This window comes from Salvelinus alpinus, chromosome 16 (genome assembly GCF_045679555.1).
Source record: "Salvelinus alpinus chromosome 16, SLU_Salpinus.1, whole genome shotgun sequence".
In the NCBI taxonomy this organism is placed as follows: domain Eukaryota; kingdom Metazoa; phylum Chordata; class Actinopteri; order Salmoniformes; family Salmonidae; genus Salvelinus; species Salvelinus alpinus.
In genome coordinates, this window is record NC_092101.1 from 15,123,627 (window position 1) to 15,149,768 (window position 26,142).

Consider the following 26,142-nt stretch of genomic DNA (forward strand, 5'->3'; position numbering starts at 1 on the left):
AAATGTGATGTTTCATTATGCTTACATTGTGACATGACTCCCTCTAGTGGTGGTAACATTTTGTTAGCCCAGCCATACACGCATGTCTACCGCGGAGTATTGTGGGTGTCAGTGAGGAAGTAAAATGGCGGACCTGGCAAACGAAGGTAAGGAACTGCTCGTTGGGAAAGATAAACAAATCTAATGAATCACCACAGTGAGTGCATGTAGTTCAGACAGCGACGGGACTGTCAGCAGATGTACAGGGAATGCTCCGTTTTGCCTGCAGCTCGATGTGGTGGCAGCGGTTTGACTAAACAGCATACGTTAAGAGTCCCGGCCTTTGCTATATTTTACGTGGGGGCGGCAGGCCGGACCGTGTAACACAACCGGGGGAGGGGCAGTTGTCAGTCGTGAAAATATCACATCTGTAGCGAGCGAACTATACCTTCCGATTTAACTGCGTTTTGTAAATCTATGTGTGTTCCAATTTTAGAAATCATGCACATGGAAGCACAAACAATAGATATTTAGGGCTCCGTCTGGGTCACATGGGAAAAACACCGGGTGGAATTTTGCTCTTATCGAATAGCCTTTTTAAACCTCCCACTATCACCATGTAGCTATCTACAGTATGCCGTCTATGGTCAAAACGCCTAAATTAGGTAGTTATCGTTAAAAAACAGTTCACATGTCCCACCCAGCTTGGCTAGTTTTTTTTTGCATGGCCGTGCTGTTTTCTGTCAACTGGTTCTTGTCATTGCTCCATGTTACAGGTGTCTATCCCATTGAGGTACAGCCTACAACGTTGCGAGTTCAATGCATAGCTATACTGTACCAGAAACCTAGATAGCCTAGTTGCGTAACAGGATTTGCAAAGTACTTAGCTAGATACATTTGAATGAATTACTTTTATACAGTTTCAAATCAATCCAATTTTATATACGTAGAATGATGCCAATACAGAAACATATCTTATTGAGCATTGCCAGTATTGAACAGTAGTTATCACGGAAATGTGCCATCTACTGAGCTGTACATAGAGCTAAGGCACAGCTGCCGAAAGTTCAAACCTTCAACTGGCTCTTTACTCTGGACTTCTTTTTCTGATTTCACCACCAAAAATAACAATGACTTGCTGTGATAACTTGTCTTCAGTGTATGCTGATTCATTCAATTGTTCATTCAAATGTGTGAGATTTAATGAAAATTTGAAGTCGTGCAGCTATCCCAAAAGTAAGATGCTTAGACGTTATGTGAATAGAAGACTAATGAGATTAATGCCTGTAGACACTCTTTTGTGTGTGTTTTTTCCCCCTCCAGAATGTCACTGTAGAGGGGTCTTGGAGTTTGTCTGTTTGACAGCTGCTCCATTGAAAGACACTAGAACCCCAATTCCATTTCAACGTAAAACCCCTCTAGCTTCTCTTCTGTGTCCTGGATTCCTTTCTCATTTCGTCCGCTGTTACTTACGATGCGTGAGGTCATAGGAGACGTTCCTGCCTATCACACATCATTAATTTCCAGCATTGTTGAGGACAAAGGTTAGGGGAGATGGATGAGTGGATCTATGCTGAGTAGGTAAGGGACCCAGAAACAACCAGTTTGCACTCAATCTACCTTTAATGAGACACTGTTTTGGTACGAGGTGGATCTTTGTAATTTTTTCCCCTTCCAAATCCTTTTTGCCTCATTGAAAGTAGTTTGGTTGCAAAATTGTGGACTTTTATTTAGTCCACCACCTGAGTTCTGGTGATGTAATTAATAAGCAAGCGTCACCTCACTTATTTTTAGGCCAGCTACTCTCTCATGATAAAGAACTAAGGCTATAGGCTACATGAAGTAGATTGAGTTGCATTGTAGCCTTTACTTTAACTTAACAGACATTCCTCTGTCAATGTTAAGAGACTGAAAGAACTAGCCTAGTCAGAAAGGCTATAGACTACATTTCAAACAAGTATAGACTAGTGTGTAGGCTATATCGAGTGTAACTCGGCATTGTTTCAAATTTAGATTAAATCATGGAAGTGCAGTCTTTGATCCACTTCCTTAATTTGATAGTATAAGTGCCATAGAGCTTATTTTGTGACAAGGCAAATCCATTTATTTTCCTTTAGGTTTTTATAAAAAGGGGTAATGTTTCATTGCCGTATCACAGAGAATAGCAGTGGTGTGGTTGGAGGCATCAGTAAAACACTGTATTAATTCAGAAGTCAAATACTTTTCAGTGTGAATCCACAATCTCTGGCAAGCATTTATGCATGTCTTTCACACCTCGAGGGCACATGAGCAATGCTAAGTCATCACAAAGCCTTGTGCCTCAGCTGGGGATGACTGACCACATAAACCTTCAAGCTACTAGGTCTATATATTGAAAAGCTATTTTTTATATCTGCTTTTACTGTTCAGTGTCAGTAGCTAGCACATTTGCCTGCCCAGCCTTCTAAAACAGGTCATGTCTTTGCCGCCCTTTCGTTCTGAATTTTTCTCCTCTCATGGCCATATCACCTTCACCATAGCTCCTTTAGTTTTGTTTCTATATATTTATTGCCTGATTTATTGGGTCAACCCCAGTGTAGTTTCATCATGTTGACCCGGATCCCTAAAAATGCGAAGCACCCGTAGGCGGTCAAATTATATAAAGTCATACAAACATCCTCGCAATCCGATCCCATCCACGTGGCTTACCCTAAAAATAGTCAAGGGCAAATTTTAGCAGCAGGGAGTCATTCTAGGGTTGATATCATCCTTCAAATCCATCTGCTGGGGCTGGCAGTCCTCCACTCATCCTACCCGATCACAACTGGCACGTCTCCCTCAGCTGTGGCAGGTAGCAGGCTATTCCAGCTGGACTGGGGTTAGTGGCTAGAGCCTCTTATTCAGGGAAGTCTCATGACTAGAGAGTTCTAGTTATAGCCTGGGGAGAAGATTTACTTGGTCCTGGCTGGGGTACTATCAAAGCTGAGTGGGTACTGACAGTGACAGGGGAGTCTATTTACACTGACTGGGATGCCTGAGCCCTGAGGTTAGTGGTGTTCTGGGGGAGGTGAAGCAAGTGCACATTTCAACAAAACCTGTTACTTTTTCGCCTTGGCCTAACCTGCGGGTCTTTGTCAGCTCTGTAGAATTTAATTTAGGCTTGGGTGGTATCCATATTGTCATACCTTCATACCGACGTTGTGCCATACTGGGATATTCGGTAATACCGGCACTGTTTTCAAACCCCACTGATACTCTGTAATCTGAAGGTTAGCAATGCTAACAAGTACATGTAAAATCCCATAGAGAATCCTGTCTAAATGCTAAAGAGCGCATTGCGAACAGTTTCTGACCTAAACTATACAAGTATTAGCGAACCAAATGCACAACTGCAGAGCATTCAGCACATTTTAGACAGTTAACTCAATAGTTATAAGATATCTAACTGGCAAACATTTAGTTGTGAATTGCATACTGTAATTACACTACATGACCAAAAGTATGTGGACACCTGCTCGTCGAACATCTCATTCCAAAATCATGGGCATTAATATGGAGTTGGTCACCTCTTTCCTTCTGTAACAGCCTCCACTCTTCTGGGAAGGCTTTCCACCAAATGTTGGAACATTGCTGCGGGGACTTGCTTCCATTCAGCCACGAGCATTAGTGAAATCGGGCACTGATGCTGGGTGTTTAGGCCTGGCTCGCAATCAGCGTTCTAATTCATCCCAAAGGTGTTCGATGGAGTTGAGGTCAGGGCTTTGTGCAGGCCAGTCAAGTTCTCCACACCGATCTCAACAAACCATTTCTGTATGGAACTCGCTTCGTAAACGGGGGCATTGTCATGCTTTGTTGCCACAAAGTTGGAAGCACAGATTCGTTTAGAATGTTGTATGCTGTAGTGTTAGGATTTCCCTTCACTAGAAATAGCCCGATCCATGAACCATGAGAAACAGCCCCGTTCCATTATTCCTCCTCCACCAAACTTTACAGTTGGCACTATGCATTGGGTCAGGTAGCGTTCTCATGGCATCTGTCAATCCCAGATTCGTCCGTCGGAATGCCAGATGATGACGCGTGATTCATCACTCCAGAGAACGTGTTTCCACTGCTCCAGAGTCCAATGGCGGCGAGCTTTACACCATTCCAGCCTAAGCTCGGCATTGAGCAAGGTAATCTTAAACTTGTGTGCGGCTGCTCGGCAATGGAAACCCATTTCATGAAGCTCCCGATAAACAGTTATTTTGCTGACGTTGCTTTCAGGGGCAGTTTGGAACTGAGTAGGGAGAGTTGTGTGGCCTACCACTTTGCGGCTGAGCTGTTGTTGCTCCTAGATGTTTTCACTTCGCGATCACAGCACTTAAAGTTGACCGGGGAAGTTATAGCAGGGCAGAAATTGTTGGCATCCTATGACGGTGCCATGTTGAAAGTCACTGAGCTCTTCATTAAGGCGATTGTTTATGGATATTGCATGGATGTGTACTCGATTTTTATACACTTGTCAACAACGGGTGTTGCCAAATCCACTAATTTGAAGGGTGTCCACTGTCCACATACTTTTGTGTTTGTATATTGTAGATCACTAGTGAGTGACTTACAAGGCTCCAGTCTTTCGTCATTGTGTGCTTGTAAACAAACACCACATGACACATGACTGGGGACTACCGTAAGCCTTTTAATAATGTGACAGGTGAAATGAAGAACGCAATGTTCTTTATCTCCTAACGTATTACAAACATTGAATGCGAAGTATTTTACAAAGTAGCTACAAATATTCAAATGGATTAAAAAATCTTCCAAGGAAATAATTTTGATGGTATTGAAAAACCATTCTGTGTCTTTTTCTAAATACCCCGGTATACCGCCCAAGCCTAATTGGTAATATTTGTAATTTAGAAGTACAGAGAAGGCTCCTGAATAGAATTAGAGGGGTTTTATGGACAATGTCAAGAGACGCCATCATAAAGGTTAATCCGTTACAGTGTACGCCTTGTTTATGCCTGGGGTAGGGGTTCTATGAAGCTATATGGAATTGTTTTAAGAAGGTCATACCACGGATCATTTAGCTATTTGATATAGAATTTTAAGACCTCTTGAAGTATCAAAAGAAAAACATATTTGATGAAAAATGTAATTTGGTCTTACTGCTATTAGCCCATACAAAAGCATTGAATAACAGATTCACTAAATGGAACAGATGTTTGCGAGAGATGATAAACAGGAAACCCCATTTTTTTATTATAATGTTTTTTATATGTATTTTTGGCACTAAACAGTCTCCATATACAGTACCAGTCAAAAGTTTGGACACCTACTCATGCAAGGGTTTTTCTTTATTTTTTACTATGAAATAACACATATGGAATCATGTAGTAACCATAAAAGTGTTAAACAAATCGTAATATATTTAAGATTCTAAAAGGTAGCCAAACTTTGCCTTGATGACAGCTTTGCACACTCTTGGCATTCTCTTAACCAGCTTCATGAGGTAGTCACCTGGAATGAATTTCAATTAACAGGTGTGCCTTGTTAATTTGTGTAATGTCTTTCCTTAATGCGTTTGAGCCAATCCAGTTTTATTGTGACAAGGTAGGGTGGTATACAGAGGATAGCCCTAATTTGGTAAAAGACCAAGTCCATATTATGGCAAGAACAACTCAAATAAGTGAAGAGAAACAACAGTCCATCATTACTTTAAGACATGAAGGTCAGTCCATTTGGAAAATGTCAAAAACCATCAAGCGTTATGATGAAACTGGCTCTCATGAGGACCGCAACAGGAACGGAAGACACAGAGTTACCTCTGCTGCAGAGGATACGTTCATTAGAGTACCCAGCCTCAGATTGCAGCCCAAATAAATACTTCACAGAGAGCAAGTAACAGACACAACTCAACATCAACTGTTTAGACGACACTGCATGAATCAGGCCTTCATGGTCGAATTGCTGCAAAGAAAAAACTACTAAAGGATGCCAATAAGAAGAAGAAAAACTTGGTTGTGCCAAGAAAAACAAGCAATGGACTTTAGACCGGTGGAAATCTGTCCTTTGGTTTGGTGAGTCCAAATTTGAGATTCTTGGTTCCAACCGCTGTGTCTTTGTGAGACGCAGAGTAGGTGACCAGCATGGCTACCACAGCATTCTGCAACGATACGCCATCCCATCTGGTTTGTGCTTAGTGGGACTCTCATTTGTTTTTCAACAGAAGGACCAACCACACCTCCAGGCTGTTTAAGGGCTATTTAACCAAGAAGGAGAGTGATGGAATGCTGCATCAGATTACCTGGCCTCCACAATCACCCGACCTCACCCCAATTGAGATGGTTTGGTATGAGTTGGACCGGAAAGTGAAGGAAAAGCAGCCAACAAGTGCTCAGCATATGTGGGAACTCCTTCAAGTCTGTTGGGAAAGCATTCCAGGTGAAGCTGGTTGAGAGAATGCCAAGCGTGTGCAAAGCTTTCATCAAGGCAAAGGGTGGCTACTTTGAAGAATCTCAAATATAAAATATATTTTGATTTGTTTATCACTTTTGGTTACTACATGATTCCATGTGTTATTTCATTGTTTTTATGTCTTCACTATTATTCTACAATGTAGAAAATAGTAAAAAAATAATGAAAACCCTTGAATGAGTAGGTGTGTCCAAACTTTTGACTGGCACTGTATACTTCCTTTCATTTTTTTCAACTTGTACCGGGGGACCTTCGACTAGATTTTAGATTTTGAGTGGATTTTCCCTTTAAGCTTTTGCCCGAAGATGTGCGAAATTGTATCTTCAACAGTGACATCTGATTTCTCTTGCAGAGAAGCCTGCCATAGCCCCACCTGTGTTTGTGTTCCAGGAAGATAAAGCACAGAAGGTGAGACACTCTTTTCACACCTCTGCTGAAAATTGAAACAGTGTGACTGCACACTATGTGTTAGACTTGACTTCACACTGGCTGGATAATTCACTCAGTTTCCTGTGTCTGACTGTCTGTTTCTTCCTCTATCTCTCTCTTTTTCTGTCATACCCATAACAGAGATCAGCAGAAGGGTCCAGTGCTGAGGATGGAGAAGGTAAGGAGGAGGAGGATAACCTAGCAGGTTATGGTTCTTTGGAAAATTGACATGTCTATCTTATGTTACTGTATTGTAGTTACTTTGCTAATCTTTGCTGATTCTATCTCCTCCAGACTCTGATAAAGATGAGAGTAGTTACTGTCCCCCGGCCAAGAGAGAAAGAACATCATCACTAACACAGTTCCCACCCGCACATTCAGGTAATTGTACGTTTTGTTTCATTAAAATATTATTTTGTTAGTGTGTAGAGAAAGGGTCTGTACTCATGTTATTTCTCATTGTCTGTTGCAGTTTCTAAGAACAATGTGTTCATGCCATCCAGTTTCTGTCAGTCCCCGACAGGAAATAATTCAGATTCAGAACCTGGTGAGTTCATGAATAGTTGTCTTAAGATCTCCTTTTCAATTTACTTGGTATTTGCATGATAAGGAGAACGACCCTTGAAGAATCGTGACAAGAATGGTTTGCTTTTTCTCCTTAATCAAAGTTCTGGCCTAACTTCCATCTCATATTCCCTCTCTTTCTCCATCTTTCTCTGATGTCAACAGAGGAGAAGACGGTTGGATTCCGCTTGAAGCCTCCCACCCTGATCCATGGACAGGCTCCTCGTGCAGGTGGCTGCTCTCTCCTGTCAATTTCAGAGTGGCTTTATTGTCCATTGAGTGAAATATGAAATGTGTTTCGGTGGTTTCAGCACACAGGCTCAGTCACAAAAGCAATGTACAAAACATCACAATAAGGTGGAAAGATGGCCCTTGTTTGTCTGGCATTGGTCTGTCCAGAGCCTTATATTTAGGCCAAGTATAATGTGTTGCAGGTGTCCCGAGCCAGAAGCCCAAGGAGCAGCAGCGCAGCGTACTACGACCCGCAGTACTGCAGGCCCCTCCGCCTAGCAAATCACTAACCCTGACCGGTAAGTACACTGAGTGAGGAAAGCTTAACCTCAAAGTCTTCAGATCCTCTCAGACAAACAGCTCTGCTACTTCGTTCTGTTCTGCGATGGCCATTCTCCTCCAGCTTTCTTTCTTCTCAATGTGCTTGGACAAAACATCTGAAGGGGAAAGAAATCTAGCCATTTCTGGAATTTCCCTGACTCTCCTCTTGTGGTCCTCATAGGTTTGAACAGTGGTACGAATGGAGTGAACAGATCGTCCGAGGGTCTGCCAGTAACCCAGAACAACACAGAGAACTGTGATGGCTCCACAGACAATATGGCCAAGTCACAGGTAAGCTGAGAGGTCAAAGGGTGCCACGCTAGCTACATGTTTCCTGATTGGAAGGGCTCCACAGTGGCCTATAATAACCTATATAGTTATCAAGCTTCTAAAAACAACAAAGAACACAACAGGACACAAGGAAGGTTTTATTCTTGGACATTCAGCATGGAATTTCCATGAATGTGTCTCGCTGCTCTCATCTTTCAAGGAGAAGAAAAGCGAGAGCGATGAGAGCAGGAATGGAGAGAGAACAGATCCTCCTGTGGAATCCACATTTGTATTTGGTCAGAATGTCAAAGACAGAGCCAAGGTGACTTGAATAGTTAACTAAAGTGCATGTCATATGGAATACATTTGAAAGATGCTCTGGGCTTTGCCTCATACCTAACAACACCCCATTGAGGTGTGGGTAAATCAAATGATGAACTGGGTAGTTCTGGCCCTGAATGCTGATTTGGCTGACAGCCGTGGTATATCAGACCTTATACCATGGGTATGACAAAACATGTATTTTTACTGCTCTAATTACGTTGGTAAACAGTTTATAATAGCAATAAGACACCTCAGGGGTTTGTGGCATATGGCCAATATAAGGGCTGTATTCAGGCAGAACAGCCCTTAGCCGCGGTATATTGGTCGCAAACCACACTTCCTCGGGCCTTATTGTTTAAATATAGCAGCCTCTTGTGGCCTTGCATGCTTTATTACGTGAGTTTTATGTTCTTTTTGTTATTATTTGTCTGATCATTACCTTTTTTCCCCCCATTCGTCTAGGTTGAGGGAAGCAGTGAAAAGAAAGTCTGTCTGTCAGCAGAATCAGGGGAAACCAATTATTTCCTACAGTACAGAAGCACTCCCGGGTTAGTCTCTCTTGGATTCTGGCTCCAATGGATATGATCAGTTATCACTTTTATTAGGCTAATACTTTATCACAATTTTGTAATCTTATTAATATAACATCCTTTCCGCTGTATGTTTTCCACCCAGCTTACAGGAGGCTGAGAACAACACCGACGACGGTGCTAAGTTTGTGTTTGGACAGAACATGTCGGATCGTGTCCTGGTGAGACGTGTTGTTTTGTGAGGCTAATCTACTCATCTGTTATCTCTGTAGTTTTTCTAGCGTTTGTTCCCCTGCCAACTAAAGACAGGATCCACAAAGTTGTGTTAAAGCATGTTGTATTACATTGTTGTTTTGCAGAGTCCGCTGAAATGTGAGCCGTCAGCAGAGAGCAGCAGAGATCCCCCTGCCACCCCACCATGTGAGCCACCCTCACTGGACAGCAGCCCCGACAAAGGTGGGCAGAGAAAATAACATACTGCATATTAAAAAATATGTAATTCATGTTACTAAGCCCATATAATAATGGCAATCCAAGAAAGGAGACACAGGCTTATTTTCAGGTGTCCAAAGTGTCCTCCTTGTTTGCTGTTAATTTTCAAATGGGTTTGTGGTTCTCTTTGCAGATACCAATGTGACAGAGTCTTTGGAGGAGTCGGCAGCAGCCTACACCAAAGCCACAGCCAAGAAGTGCTTGTTAGAGAAGGTAGAGGTCAGAACTGGAGAGGAGTCGGAGAGTAATGTACTACAGGTATGCACAAGCTCTAGTTGTTAGTTCTTCAATTTTAGTGTATTTATAGTAACGTTCAATTTACTTCACCAGGACATTTAGCAATTGTTGATGTAAGGTTACCCACAGTAGTTTTGTGTTTACATGTCACCTCAGACAGGGTTGGAAATAGGCTGAAATCGCCCATGATCACTCATCTGACAATGGAATGTTTTTTTTCTTTTTTTCTCAGGTCCAATGCAAGTTGTTTGTTTTTGACAAAGCATCCCAGTCTTGGGTGGAGAGAGGCAGAGGACTACTGAGGCTTAATGATATGGCCTCCACGGAGGAGGGATCGTTACAGTCCAGGCTAGGTACAGTCATTGCAGTGGCATAACACTTGAATCAATCATGTCAAAACGCAATCCTGTTTGAATGTATTACATTGGTTATTATATGCATTGTGTATGACCTGAATTTGTGCTTTTTTGGCCCTGTAGTGATGAGGACCCAGGGCAGTTTGCGTCTGATCCTCAACACCAAGCTGTGGCCTCAAATGCAGACGGACAAAGCCAGCGAGAAGAGCGTCCGCATCACAGCCATGGACACTGAGGACCAGGGGGTCAAAGTCTTCCTCATATCGGTACGAGTAAGACCACATTACTTATTACATAGTAATTACTAAGGATGCGCACGGTTATTGGAATATCCCAATATGCGAACGGACGTTAGTGTGCGATTACTTGAGTGTTCATCTTAGGAGAAAAAAATTGTTGACCTATTTTAACAATGAAAAAGCTTTGTCTAAATAAATGTATCCATTTGACATTTTTATCTACAAGGATATACCATAACATTTGAAATTCTTAATTTAATAAAACTAACTTTTGAATGTTGTATTTTGAATGGTACTTTGAGCTACTGCTGCGCATTTATCCCTCCAGGCTGCCCTGACATAGGTATGCTATCTTCCCCACTTCAAGTAGCTATCACAGGCGCTCGCCTAATAGAGTTTCCACAATATCTGACATAGATCAATGCAAAACACTAACCAGAACCTTTTTGTAACAGAATAAGTACTATCGTGGTGAAAATCATACTTCTTATCTCTGTTGCTGCAAGCCAAACTTTTGGAGAAAAGCAGATATCCGCTGTTTACTTCTGCCATGTGCATTTGCGTCATTCAGAAAGGTCCAAGATAAAATAAAATATTTAAATCTTTGAATTTCTGAATTCCCAGATATCAATCAAAATGTCATATTATTTGAATAGTAAAATATTTTGCCCATCCCTAGTAATTACACGGTAATAGATTAGTTGAGTATATCTAACACTGCCAGGACATTCTGCATAGTACTGATGTGTTAGTTATGTGTCTGTTCCAGGCGAGCTCTAAGGACACGGGTCAGCTGTACGCAGCGCTGCATCACCGTATCCTGGCACTGCGGAGCCGCTCAGACCAGGAGCCAGAGCCCCGGGTCCCCATTCCAGACAGCCACATCCCTCACCCCCAGTCTAACGAGGAGGATAGTGATGATGACGAATCGCTCACACCCACTGCCAACATCACAGGTAAACTATAGATCCCTTTTAGTCTAACTGTTACCCTAACTGATCTAATCACCCCAAACGGATCTGAAGACCTGTCGTGAACATTCTTACACAGGGACACTGAAAGTCAATCTTAAATGAATCATTGTTTGTCAGCGCGCTGGAGAGGTTCCAACAAACTTGAACGCCTGTCAGGGAGCTCTAACGGGGCAGTCCCGTTAGTTCCCTTACATACTTATATTTGCATGATTTAGCTTATTCATCATTCATAATTAATGTTTGCTTAAGTCATGTGACGACCAATACTGGGTCATGCATTTGACTGTCCAATACATCACGAGGCTTCTTCTCTCTAAGCTGAGACCTTGAAACTGAGATATCCCTTTCTCTAAACAATGTTCAAAATCAAATCAAATGTTATTTGTCACATGCGCCAAATACAACAGACCTTACAGTGAAATGCTTACTTACAAGCCCTTAACCAACAATGCAGTTTTAAGAAAAATAAGTGTTAAGTATTTACTAAAATAAACTGAAGTAAAAAAAGACAAGAAAATAGAAAAATAACAAATAATTAAAGAGCAACAATAAAATAACTGTAACGAGGCTATATACAGGGGCTACTGGTACAGAGTCTATGTGCGGGGGCACAGGTTAGTCGAGTTAATTGAGGTAACATGTACATGTAGGTAAAGTGACTATGCATAGATAATAAACAGAGCGTAGCAGCAGTGTAAAAATGGGGGTGAGGGGGGAGGTCAATGCAAATAGTCTGGGTAGCCATTTTGATTAGCTGTTCAGGAGTCTTATGGCTTGGGAGTAGAAGCTGTTAAGAACCCTTTTGGACCAAGACTTGGCGCTCCTGTACCACTTGCCGTGCGGTAGCACAGAGAGCAGTCTATGACTAGGGTGGATGGAGTCTTTGGCAATTTTTAGGACCTTTTTCTGACACCGCCTGGTATAGAGGTCCTGGATGGCAGGATGCTTGGCCCCAGTGATGTACTGGGCCACACACACTACCCTCTGTAGTGCCTTGCTGTCAGAGATCGAGCAGTTGTCATACCAGGTGGTGATGCAACCAGTCAGGATGGTGTAGTTGTAGAACTTTTTGAGGATCTGACGACCCATGCCAAATCTTTTCAGGCTCTTGAGGGGGAATAGGCGTTGTCGTGCCCTCTTCACGGCTGTCTTGGTGTGTTTGGACCATGATAGTTTGTTGGTGATGTGGACACTAAGGAACTTGAAGCTCTCCACCTGCTCCACTACAGCCCTATCGATGAGAATGGGGGAGTGCTCAGTCCTCCTTTTCCTGGAATCCACGATCATCTCCTTTGTCTTGATCACGTTGTGGGAGAGGTTGTTATCCTTGCACCACACTACCAGGTCTCTGACCTCCCTATAGGCTGTGTCGTTGGCAAACTTAATGATGGTGTTGGAGTCGTGCTTGGCTATGCAGTCATGGGTGAGCAGGGAGTATAGGAGGGGACTGAGCACCCACCCCTGAGGGGCTCCCGTATTGAGGATCAGCTTGGCAGATGTGTTGTTACCTACTCTTACCAGCTGGCGGCGGCCCGTCAGGAAGTCCAGGATCGAGTTGCAGAGGGAGATGTTTAGTCCCAGGGTCCTTAGCTTAGTGATGAGCTTTGAGGGTACTATGGTGTTGAAAGCTGAGCTGTAGTCAATAACTAGCATTCTCACATAGGAGTGCCTTTTATCCAGGTGGGAAAGGGCAGTGTGGAGTGCAATAGAGATTGCATCATCTGTGGATCTCTTGAGGCAGTATGCAAATTGGAGTGGGTCTAGGGTTTCTGGGATAATGGTGTTGATGTGACCCATGACCAGCCTTTCAAAGCACTTCATGGCTACAGACGTGAGTGCTACAGGTCGGTAGTCATTTAGGCAGGTTACCTTAGTGTTCTTGGGCACAGGGTCTATGGTGATCTGCTTGAAACATGTTGGTATTACAGACTCGGTCAGGGACAGGTTGAAGATGTCAGTGAAGACACTTGCCAGTTGGTCAGCGCATGCTCGGAGTGCATGTCCTGGTAATCCGTCTGGCCCTTTAGCCTTGTGAATGGTGACCTGTTTAAAGGTCTTACTCACATCGGCTATGGAGAGCATTATCACGCAGTCATCCGGAACAGCTGGTGCTCTCACGCATGCTTCAGTGTTGCTTGCCTCGAAGCGCTCATAGAAGTAATTGAGCTCGTCTGGTAGGCTCGTGTCACTGGGCAGCTTGCGGCTGTGCTTCCCTTTGTAGTCTGTAATAGTTTTCAAACCCTGCTACATCCGACGAGAGTCGGAGCCGGGGTAGTAGGATTCAATCTTAGTCCTGTATTGACGCTTTGCCTGTTTGATGGTTCATCGGAGGGTATAGTGGGATTTAGAAATTGATAAATAGAAAAGCACAAACATTCAATTTCCATCACATTCCATCCTCTTATCACTTGTGTGATAAAAATCATTACATTTTAATGTAAGCATTAGATTTAAGCTTCTATCAAAAGGTTCTATGAAATTACATCATAATAAATCATAATAAAGGTTATACTTCTATTAACCTCTAACGAGCCTCTACCCCGGGTCCGGGATCACCCCCCACCCCCCCCCCACACACTGATTAGCATAGCTAGCATAGCTTCACAAGTAGATAGTAGCATCTAAATATCATTAAATCACAAGTCCAAGACACCAGATGAAAGATACAGATCTTGTGAATAAAGCCACCATTTCAGATTTTTAAAATGTTTTACAGGGAAGACAAAATATGTAAATCTATTAGCTAAACACGTTAGCAAAATACACAATTTCTTTGTCCACCATTTTTTCTCTCCACCAGTAGCTATCACCAATTCGGCTAAACTAAGATATTGATAGCCAATAACCTATAAAAAACCTCATCAGATGACAGTCTGATAACATATTTATGGTATAGGATAGGTTTTGTTAGAAAAAAGTGCATATTTCAGGTAGAAATCACAGTTTACAATTGCACCGACCATCACAACACGACTAGAATTACTATAGAGAGCAACGTGTATGACCAATTTACTCTTAATAAAACATTTCATAAGAATAGACAAAGCATAGCAATGGAAAGACCCAGATCTTGTGATTCCAGACAATATTTCAGATTTTCTAAGCGTTTTACAGCGAAAACACAATAAATCGATAAGTTAGCATACCACATGTGAAAACGTTACCAGAGCATCGATTCAAGCCAAAGAGAGCTATAACGTAATCATCGCCAAAATATATTAATTTTTTCACTAACCTTCTCAGAATTCTTCCGATGACACTCCTGTAACATCATTTTACAACATACATATACAGTTTGTTCGAAAATGTGCATATTTAGCCATACAAAACCGTGGTTACACAATGAAAATACTAGGAAATCAAGCCTCAAAATGTCGGACGTCATCTTTCAGAGTGATCTAGTTTAATCGAAAGCTAATCATATACTTGACTAAAAAATACAGGGTTGACAGGAATCGAAAGACAAATTAGTTCTTAATGCAATCGCTGATTTACATTTCTAAAATTATCCTTACTTTCTTATACAGCGTTCGCCAAGAGAAGCTATAACAAACAAAATGGCGTAATATGCGTTTAAAATATTTCGACAGAACAACGATTTATCATATTAAATATTCCTTACTATGAGGTGATTTTCCATCAGATTCTTGGGCAATGTATCCTTTCTTGGGTCTAATCTTCTTTTGGTCGATAGATGTCCTCTGTCCTTCGAAATATCCACTAACGATCGAACGGGACCCCGAAACGTGCCCAAAGTTTCAGAGTGCACGACAAAGAAATTCCTCAAAATCGCACTAAACGGATATAAATTGCTATAAAACGGTTCAAATTAACTACATTATGATGTTTTTAACAACTATAACGACTAAAAACATGACCGGATAAATATCACTGGCTAAACAACCATTTGGAAGGAGGCAGGTCTGATGTCCATCTTGCGCAAGACGCATGCAGGAAGAGAGCGGTACTTCCACGTTTTCGTGTTTTATAGTGGCTCTGATTGCGCAATCGAATCCATTCAAAGCGTGATGACGTACTGACACCCAGAGGAAGACGTAGGCAGTGTCGGTTTCTCCATAGCATCTACTGGCACCTTAAAACCGATCCCAGATCAGGGGTAAAAATTTCTGAAATCTGACTCCCTGTCAGGAAAAGTGCTGTAGAAGTAGTTCTGTACCACTCAGAGACAAAATTCCAACGGCTATAGAAACTAGAAAGTGTTTTCTATCCAATAATAACAATAATATGCATATTGTACGATCAAGAATTGAGCACGAGGCAGTTTAATTTGGAGACCAAAAAATGCTAATGCGGAACAGCACCCCCTATAGTTGCAAGAAGTTAACTACATCATTATAATAAATCCTAATAAAGCTTGTTAAAAAGAAAAATGCTTTTGCAACTTCTTTGCAATAAGGAATTGAGACAAAGCTCGAGAAGTTTCAAGTGTTTAATACCAAAGATACAGTCAGCTGAGTGCATGCATTTAGAAAGTTCACAACACATTTTATACTCTTCCCCCCTCTTGTAGGTGTCACCTCCCCAGCAATACATTTTATGACCTCAATGAGTTTCCCCCTGGCTCCCCTGTGGAATGTCCATGGTGCTCTCTCTGTTTAGCTAGATGTCAGAATCACACCCCGTCCATCTTCTGTTCCGGGCCTGATCCTAGGCAATTTCCTCTTGTCTGATTAGGTCAACATTTCTAAATTAGCATACACACAGTTTCATGGCCTAAAATCCATTAATATTCACAGTAATCATTCACTAAACAGGATACAAACTAACTACAGTTTAACATGAAACATGTTACATTTTGACAGAATCCATCAAGCTCAAATCTACTATCAAAAGGTTATAATCAACTGAAGTGAGTATCAAAAATACACACATACACAAGGGAGCTGTAGATTCAGAGGTGAAAAAATATCTCAATGTTAATCATTATTTCCATATCTCTTACCACAATCGGGTTGGATTGACCCATGTTTTTCTAACTGTCCCTGGTACATCGACTTAATCAAAATATAAAACCCTGTTTAACAATTCTGCTAAACCCTTCAAAGGTTGGTCCTGGCTCATTAGCTCAGTGTTTACATAATGGAAACAGGTTAAGGGTTTAGATGACCTTACCCTCAACTTGTTAAACGAAAACAACCTTCAATCATTACTCATCTACAGGGGGAATGGGAGCTCTTCCAGAGTTGTCAGTTCATTAGTTTCACCGTCCTCTGGAGGAGCGTAAAACATGATAGCTGCTAAAATCTTACCAGCCAGAGAGGCACAGATCGTCTTACAGCATGTTAACAAAAGATAGTCAATAGCCTCTGTTTTGCAGAGCCCAATTACACAATTATTTTAGCAATGCCAATTTTCTCTACGTCTCTAGAGATCTCCCAAATTTGGTCTAGGGCACATGCATATTGACTTTCACAGGGAAGCGAGAGAACACATGTTATAACAGTTTCACATCAACCTTGATAAGAATGAGATTGGGGCAAAGTTAGCACAAGCTACAATCTAGTGGCTCTCCTCACAATTTAAGGGCATAGCTCTGTCTCTAGAAGCCTTTCCAAATCATAATTATAACTATTGATAAAGAATCCAACCCAAATTTAGAATGACAGTACTTATTGCTTCACGTTGGTTCTATCGCTTTAATTTAAGACCCTCAACTTAGCACACGCTGATACTGGCAGAATGTACATTGACATACAGTATATTCATCTTATATTTCTAGCATTAACTTTTCTCATCACTTGTGGTAATGACAGATTGGTGTTTCTTCATGTTCTTTTTCAGAAAGTGTTTCAGTTCGTCCTTTTAACAGGACATGTTCAAAGTGGACAGCCCTTGATAATGTTTGTCACCACAGTCCTTTACAGTCCATTATGTCTTGTCCATTTTCCTACCAGTACACCAGCAAGTTTGCACGGGATCTCTCTCCATGCTCACTCCATGTGGACTCTTGTTGCACTCCTGAGAGAAAAGGCAGTTGATAGCTTCATCTGGATGCTGTTTACAGGTTGCTGGCTCAGACTCAGGTCTCAAGGTAGTGGTGAAGGACCATATTGAATGCCATTTTCACCATTACTTCAGCCAGTTAGGGTGGGGGTGAGGTTCACTCTGTTCTTGGTCAAATTATCCCTTCCATGTATCTAGACACCATCTGTGGTCACATTCACCATAACCTCGAGAGGACAGACCAGAACAACAGTTTAGTTTAGGCTATTTCTGAATCAGGAAATCCAGACAAATTATTAACTGTATGACAAATTATTACTACTAGCTGATTCTTAATACAGATTTCTAAAACAAATGTCAAAGAGAATAACAACACACAGTTGAAACCATTTTTTAAAATCCAAATTGGTTTATTCACCCCTATCATCTTGGTGATCTCACTGCAGAGTTACAGGTCAGGGAGTTGAGGGCTAATCCTTAGGGAGAAATCCCGACCATCCAGCAGACCCAATCTGGAGAGATTATTTTATTGAAGCAAGACAAAAAAAAAGAAATAAAATAAAACGACAACAGCAATACACATCCGTTGATGTGGGGGAAAATTCAATCCATTTGGAGTAACTGTCAACCATTACCAACATTTTTTTTCTTCATATTACAGGCACGAATGTGAAGGCATCAATACATCAATTTGTATATTTACTTAAGGGCCCTAGGGGACTGGTAATTTCCTCTTTTGGATACATGAGTCACATCGTGATTCATCCGTCCAAATAAACAACACTGCCTGTTAAATCAAAAATAAACAAAAAAGAAAAGAAAAAAGAGCACCCTCATCAAAAAAGCTGACTAGCATAGCCTAGCCTAACGCGACAGGGATATCATATAATATAATTTTCATGAAATCACAAGTCCAATACAGCAAATGAAAGATAAACATCTTGTGAATCCAGCCATCCTTTCCGATTTTTAAAATGTTTTACAGCGAAAACACTATGTATTTCTATTAGCTAACCACAATAGCAAAAGACAAAAAAGACAATAGCAAAATACATTTTTCTACCGCATAGGTAGCTATTACAAAACCGACCAAATAGAGATATAATTAGTCACTAACCAAGAAACAACTTCATCAGATGACAGTCTTATAACATGTTATACAATAAATTTATGTTTTGTTCGAAAATGTGCAAATTTGAGGTATAAATCATAGTTTTACGTTGCAGCTACCATCAAAAATATCACCAAAGCAGCCAGAATAATTACAGAGAGCAACATGAAATACCTAAATACTCATCATAAAACATTTATGAAAAATACATGGTGTACAGCAAATGAAAGATAAACATCTTGTGAATCCAGCCAATATTTCCGATTTTTTAAAGTGTTTTACAGCGAAAACACAATATAGCATTATATTAGCTTACCACAATAGCCAAACACACAAATGCATTTATTAGCAGCAAAAGGTAGCAATCGCAAAAACCAGCAAAAGATATAAAATTAATCACTAACCTTGGACAACTTCATCAGATGACAGTCTTATAACATCAGGTTATACAATACACTTATGTTTTGTTCGAAAATGTGCATATTTAGAGCTGCAACCCGTGGTTATACATTGTGAAAATGTAGCATCGATTCCCCAGAATGTCAGGAGATATTTTGGACACTCACCTAATCTGACCAAAGAACTCATCATAAACTTTACAAAAAAATACATGTTGGATAGCAAATGAAAGATACACTGGTTCTTAACCTGTCTGGCTCTGGGGTTCCGCAGGCGGAACTCCTCCCACATTCCACTGAAAAGGCAGAGCGCGAAATTCAAAATATATTTTTTTGAAATATTTAACTTTCACACATTAACAAGTCCAATACAGCATTTGAAAGATACACATCTTGTGAATCCAGCCAACATGTCCGATTTTTTTAATGTTTTACAGCGAAAACACCACGTATATTTATGTTAGCTCACCACCAAATACAAAAAAAGGACAGACATTTTTCACAGCACAGGTAGCATGCACAAAGCCAACCTAACTAACCAAGAACCAACCAAACTAACCAAGAAACAACTTCATCAGATGACAGTCTTGTAACATGTTATACAATAAATCTATGTTTTGTTCGAAAAATTTGCATATTTGAGCTACAAATCAGTTTTACATTGCAGCTACAATAACAGCTACCGTCAGAAATAGCACGGAAGCAGCCAGAGTAATTACAGACACCAACGTGCAATACCTAAATACTCGTCATAAAACATTTCTGAAAAATCGATGGTGTACAGCAAATGAAAGACAAAGATCTTGTGAATCCAGCCAATATTTCAGATTTTTTAAGTGTTTTACTGCGAAAACACAATATAGCATTATATTAGCTTACTACAATAGCCTACCACACTACCGCATTCATTCATCAAGGCACGTTAGCGATAGCAATAGGCACGTTAGCGATCGTAACAAACCAGCAAAAGATATATAATTTTTGACTAACCTTGATAAGCTCCATCAGATGACAGTCCTATAACATCAGGTTATACATACACTTATGTTTTGTTCGAAAATTTGCATATTTAGAGCTGAAATCAGTGGTTACACACTGTGCTAACGTAGCATCTTTTTCCCAGAATGTGCGGATATTTCTATTAGACTCTCACCTATTCTGACCAAATAACTATTCATAAACATAAAAAAAAAATACATGTTGTATAGGAAATGATAGATACACTAGTTCTTAATGCAATCGCAGTGTTAGAATTCTAAAAATAACTTATTTACGACATAAGGCTTACGTAAAACTAATAGTACACAGTTCGACAGATATATGAAATAGAATCATAAAATGAGTCCTACTTTTTATGAGCTTCCATCAGAATGTTGTACAAGAGGTCCTTTGTCGGGAACAATCGTTGTTTGGTTTTAGAATGTCCTTTGTCCCTCTTGAATTAGCAAGCGCACTCGCCAAGTGGCACGAAACTCCCCATCGTCAACAAACACAGACAAAGCAACACGCCTAACGTCCCGAAAAAAATTCAATTATCTAATAAAACTATATTGAAAAAACATACTTTACGATGATATTGTGACATGTATCAAATAAAATCAAAGCCGGAGATCGTATTCGCCTGTAAAGACAGCTTTTCAGAAGGCAATTACAGGTCCCTCCACGCGCCTTGCAGAAAACAAAAAATGGAGGACACGTCATTCCAAGAGGGTTCATTCCATCTCAGGCCAAGATAATCAACTCCTTTCTCCTCTTCCTCTTGACATCTAGGGGAAGGTGTATGACGTGCACGTATAGTCATACGTATCATGCCCATTTATAGGCAGGTGCTTAAACAGAGCATCGAATTCAGACTTTCCACTTCCTGGTCAGAAAGTCTGCTGCCAAATGAGTTCTGTTTTACCCACAGACAAAATTCAAACGGTTTTAGAAACTAGAGAGTGTTTTCTATCCAATAGTAATAATAATATGCATATTGTACGAGCAAGAATTGAGTACGAGGCCGTTTAAATTGGGAACGATTTTCCCCCAAAGTGTAAATAGCGCCCTCTGGTCCTCATCAGGTTAATGCAACCGCCGTGTTAGATTTTTAAAAATGACTTTACGATAACAAACAGCTTACGTTATAGCGAGACAGCGCCCGCCAAAAACGGCAAATAATAGAAATAACATTTTCCACAGAAATACGAAATAACATCATAAATTGTTCTTACTTTTGCTGAGCTTCCATCAGAATCTTGTACAAGGAGTCCTTTGTCCAGAATAAATCGTTGTTTGGTTTTAGAATGTCCTTCTCTCCTGTCAAATTCGCTCCACAAGGCTAGCCAATGCTGATGACGTTCCCAATTTCTCTCGACGCAGAGAACGGGAAACTCCAAAAGTCCCATTAAACTTTGAATAAACTGATGAAACTCGGTTGAAAAAACCTACTTTATGATGTTTTTCTAATATGTATCAAATAAAAACAAAGCCGGAGATATTAGCCGTGTATACCGAACGCTTATCATAAGACAACATGGAGGTACTTCCCGCGCCTAGGTAGAGAAAGGAAATTCTGGACACGTCATTCCAAGAGCTCTTGTTCGGCCTCAGATCAAGCTAGACACCCCATTCCACCTTCCACTGCCTGTTGACATCTAGTGGAAGGCGTATGCAGTGCATGCAAATCCATAAATATAAGGCAATTGAATAGGCAGGCCCTGGAACAGAGCATCGTTTTCAGATTTTTCACTTCCTGTCTGGAAGTTTTCTGCAAAATGAGTTCTGTTTTACTCACAGATATAATTCAAACAGTTTTAGAAACTTGAGTGTTTTCTATCCAATAGTAATAATAATATGCATATTGTACGATCTAGAATAGAGTACGAGGCAGTTTAATTTGGGCACGATTTTTTCCAAAGTGGAAACAGCGCCCCCATATTGACAAGAAGTTAACAGAAAATCATGGTTCTATTTATAGTTTTTTTTGTTGTTGTTAGGGGTAAGTCAAGTCCCGTACAATGCTTTAACCTTATCATAACTCAAATGATCCATAAAGGGACCACTCTGAACATTTCGCAGAATACTTTTTACACCACTTATGTACGTCTAGGTGTGGGTGTGCAAGTTATATATTATTATTTTTTCTATTGTTACTTCATCAGATCTCTAGCAACCCATTAAACAAATATTATGTTACTTTATCTCTAATAACCCATTATACATTTGTTACATCACAAGTTCCTCCTCTACACTAGTGTTATATTCATACAGGGGTTTAAATATTCACTAGTGTCCTATTTAACAGCTTATTCGGGAATAACACTCTCCTTTCATATCTCCACACAAATAATAACATTATACCGTCAAACTCCACGGATGGGTCATGTTATCCTCAGACATGTCTCATTAGTAACAAGGATAACATGTTATCTTCGTTACTAATGAGACATGTTATCTAATGAGACATGTTATCTTCGTCACTACTGCGACATGTTACCTATGAGATTTATGAGACATGTTATCCTCTACCTGTAGATCCAACAGCGGTGGTGGACAGAATCCTAGATAACGTTACAGATCAAAAAACTGGTTGGGGCATTCATTCACCTCTTTCACACATGAGCTAGTCCCCTGACAGCTCTCATTCACTCAATAATTTATAGCTATATTTCAATCTCAATCTTGTTATGCAAATTTCAATCAGCTTGATATCCACATTTCAATCTTATGATCCTTATTCCAGTCTTAATAGTAATAATTTAAGTCCATGTATTATCCACATTTCAATCAGCCAATTTTCAGTCAGCTTAATATGTCATATCTCAGAATCACACTTTCACATCCATATTCACTTATTACTATTCCCAAACACACCCCATGTACATCTTCAAAGATTCTCTTGTTGTTACTTGCTATGCACCATATGTATCTTCAATGGTTCTCTGGTCGCTACTTGCTATACATATAAATAACACCCTGTATTCAATAATACCTTGCTATTTCGTAGTGGCGGTAGACGTTTCTTATAAATGCCTACAGACAGCTGTCAGCGGGGCATTCCATGATATTGTTAGACCTCACTCTAGTCTTCTCATAAAACTAGTGAATAGTCTTCTCTCTACAAGATTATGGGTACCTTTTTATGGGTTTCTCGCCTTGATTTCATTCATTTTTCTCTCTCACTTTTATACATTTTTTATTCACTTACTGAAATCAGTTGCCATCCCTCAATTGTTGGCCGATGATGTGTCTCCTCCTGGGCAGCTCACAGTAAGGGTCTGGTCTGGGTGGGTCTCGTCATCTTTAGGTCAGACGGGAATTTCCCTCGCGCTTCATAAAATGCGCCACCGATTTCCTCGCAGACCCCCACTGGAAAGCGAGGCTTCTTCTCTCTAAGCTGAGACCTTGAAACTGAGATAGCCCTTTCTCTAAACCATCATCAATCAATCAATTTTATTTTATATAGCCCTTCGTACATCAGCTAATATCTCGAAGTGCTGTACAGACACCCAGCCTAAAACCCCAAACAGCTAGTAATGCAGGTGTAGAAGCACAAGTTTCTCGGCATACTGTCAAATTCGTTCAATCTGTCACTTGCATGAACACAGAAATTGGTTTATAGAAAAGCCCAAACAAAACAATTTCCACCACACCTCTTACTGTGATTTATTCAAAAAGTGAATTGATGATATCTGGACAAAATGATTGTCCAAAAGTGTTATTTGTTGTTCCAAGGAAGTGATCTGGGAGACCCCTATCGATGGTCCATAAAAGTAATCTCGGGGATCAAAAAGGTCACCTGGAAATGCACCCTAACTGTCAAACAAACATATTTGAAAGTCCAAGTAAGTGATCTTGGACACCCCCACTGATGTGCCAAAGAAGTTATCTGGGGGTCCAAGGAAGTTATCTGGGCATCTTTGAATGGGACTTTTGTACTTTTTCATTGGATGTTGTCAATTGTCTTGGATTTTGTCTTATTTTTTCAAGCTACATCTGGCCCATTCAAAAAGTCCAAGAATGTAATTTAAAACAACAGTCCAATGGCAATCACTCACCAGGCCTGTCTCTCCTCTCCCCAGAGGGTCCAGAGGTCCAGGCCAGCGGGAGTGGGTCCTCATAGCGCCTGCCCCCCTCCACACGCTGCAGTCGGGACCCCTACAGGCACCTCCACGGACACCTCAGTCCAGCATTTCCCCAATGGTCAGAGGTCACAGTGGAGTTCCAGGAAGGATCCTATGCAGGTGCTACTAACTTAACTCTGTGCAGTTCAGTCTTTCTGCATTCGCAGTATATCCGGGATGGATGGTCTTTCTGTTTGTTTTTTATTTTAGTTTTTTTAACCTATAGAACTGAAAAATATATATTTTTTTGAGTTTGTGAATTGTCGCTCATCATATTGATGAGTGAGACGTTGCAAGACGGAATGAGAAAGCAGTTTTCTTCTCTCGCCGATGTAAGTACATTCTAAAGAGCTTGCCGTTAAAAGTGGGACCTCTTTATCCACCTTGCAAGAAAACAGACCTCAGGCACTTCAAATCCAGTGGGGCTTGTATTTTGTTCAGAGAGGTAAAGATCTAGTTGCCTAGCAAATAATTGTTTATAAAGTATTTTTTATTTCACTGAGTTGTCTGTCATTGAAGAGTGTCTGAACTCTCACTTCAAGTTTTATTTTGTATTTTAAGTCCGTCGATACCTCCTTTGGCCACTTAGTTTTTTTGTCTAGTCTGTAGTCTACATTAGAAATGATTTTTGACCACAAATCATTTGAAATATAAGCCCTTGTGCAAACACCTGCTTTGACGTGAATGATTTAATAAAGAATTCCATTTAATAATGGAGTTGACCTGTGTTCATTATTATGATGATTATTATTATTGGTAGTTGATATATCGACTTTGATTTTGAAGTTCATTCGAAAATGAACCCATTTTGCAAATAAGCTAGTTGGATTTGATAGTTTTACAGCAGGTTTTTTCCCATGACCTCAAAGTTTTCCATAAATATAGATGTTAGATTTGTTTGTTTCAAAAAGATAAAACATTTTTAGATGGATCTGAAAAGATATCTTCCCAAATATATATATTGAATAAACCAATTCTATTAGTTGTTTACAATTGTTTATTTAGTTTGCTTTAAATAAGTTACACAGACATTGTTTATAACAACCTCGTTCATTGCAAACATATTTTACCTATGTTTTTTCACACCATGAGAAAGGTCAATATAATAACTTCTAGGTTTGGGTGTTGGCAGTTGGTTTTTCCGAAAATGTCGTTATTTGCATCTATCCTAAATGGGTTTGACCTCAAAACCCTACAAAATGCACATATACTCTCAGAACAACTAATGCTGCCATTTTAATTCAAAGAGCTATAGGCATTGGAACAGGTGGTTCTACACGCACATGAATGGAAGACTACAAGTACATTGTTTCTCACCAATAGTCTGGTGCTGAGCCCTCTTTATTCCTCTGTTAATCGGTGGCTTTGGTTTGGTGTATTTAAAACGGATCCCCTACGAGAATAGATGACTGCAGTTATATTTCCTTCAGTGAAGTGTGGTTCCTCTTGTTTTAAGCCTTTCTTCATATAAGTGGAATTAGTCATATCTCTAAACTGTTGTATTATAGTGTGATCCTTTTTCATGTACTATAAGCCTTTCATGTGAAAATATGTATTTTTAACACAAAAAAAGCACACTAAGAAAACTGGAGAGAAAAAAACAAAAAAAACAGGCAAGTAGGAAATGTTTTTGGTTAAAATGTATAATTCCCGTAATGTATATTATTGAGCAGCCTTTAAGTGTAAAAAAAATAAAAAGGATGCCCCTCCTTATTTTGTACTCTTCTTCACCGTTGTCTGTAGAAACCTCACCATGTAGTGTGCTCTGTACGTTTGTGTTCTCTCCATTCTTCACATTCTGCTTATGTAGCGACAAACATAGGACTATTCCTCCGGACATGGGGCTCAGACATGAATGTATGGCATCTTGGGTCTGTATAAAGAGCCAGGGGCCGACGTTCTTCAGCACTTTTCCTTCTCTGTTATATTTCTCCCATCAATATGAATTTTTAAATGTTCGTAAATGCAAATTAACTTGGGCTGTCCGTTAATAAAATGGCAAAAGGTGGTCAATGATGAAGTGTTGAATGTTGTTTACATTGGGGTTGTTGATGGTTATTTGATGGGGAGTGACTGTAAGACAGAAACACTTTTGTTCATGTTATATTTTTGTTGCTGTATTGTTTGTCATGTCTGCTATTGTCCCTCAAAATGTCTACCTGTTTTCTGTTTTAAGTTAGGTGTAG

At 40.3% G+C, this 26,142-nt stretch overlaps 1 protein-coding gene across 2 annotated transcripts; it reads left to right on the forward strand.

Annotated features, from left to right (window-relative positions):
* Positions 1-47: 47 nt before the first annotated feature.
* On the forward strand, positions 48-25,669 carry LOC139540922 (ran-binding protein 3-like). 2 transcript variants are annotated; one of them, XM_071344994.1, is made up of 17 exons: positions 48-146; positions 6,764-6,819; positions 6,982-7,018; positions 7,135-7,221; positions 7,313-7,387; positions 7,570-7,635; positions 7,839-7,934; positions 8,138-8,247; positions 8,447-8,548; positions 9,013-9,098; positions 9,226-9,301; positions 9,440-9,536; positions 9,706-9,830; positions 10,042-10,162; positions 10,289-10,431; positions 11,174-11,360; positions 23,915-24,669. In XM_071344994.1, exons 1-17 carry the CDS (start codon positions 125-127, stop codon positions 23,953-23,955), a joined length of 1,527 nt encoding a protein of 508 aa, XP_071201095.1. In that variant the 5' UTR covers positions 48-124; the 3' UTR covers positions 23,956-24,669. The 2 variants fall into 2 exon arrangements, with proteins under 2 accessions (XP_071201095.1, XP_071201096.1); XM_071344995.1 differs by lacking the exon at positions 8,447-8,548 and having other exon boundaries at positions 23,915-25,669.
* Positions 25,670-26,142: the final 473 nt, after the last annotated feature.

Excerpts from the sequence above, each read along its gene's own strand:
- LOC139540922 (XM_071344994.1), top strand. The coding sequence starts at position 125 with ATGGCGGACCTGGCAAACGAAG. Across the intron at positions 8,549-9,012 it reads ATGTCAAAGACAGAGCCAAG|GTTGAGGGAAGCAGTGAAAA; the intron begins GTGACTTGAATA and ends CCATTCGTCTAG. Across the intron at positions 10,163-10,288 it reads ATCGTTACAGTCCAGGCTAG|TGATGAGGACCCAGGGCAGT; the intron begins GTACAGTCATTG and ends TTGGCCCTGTAG.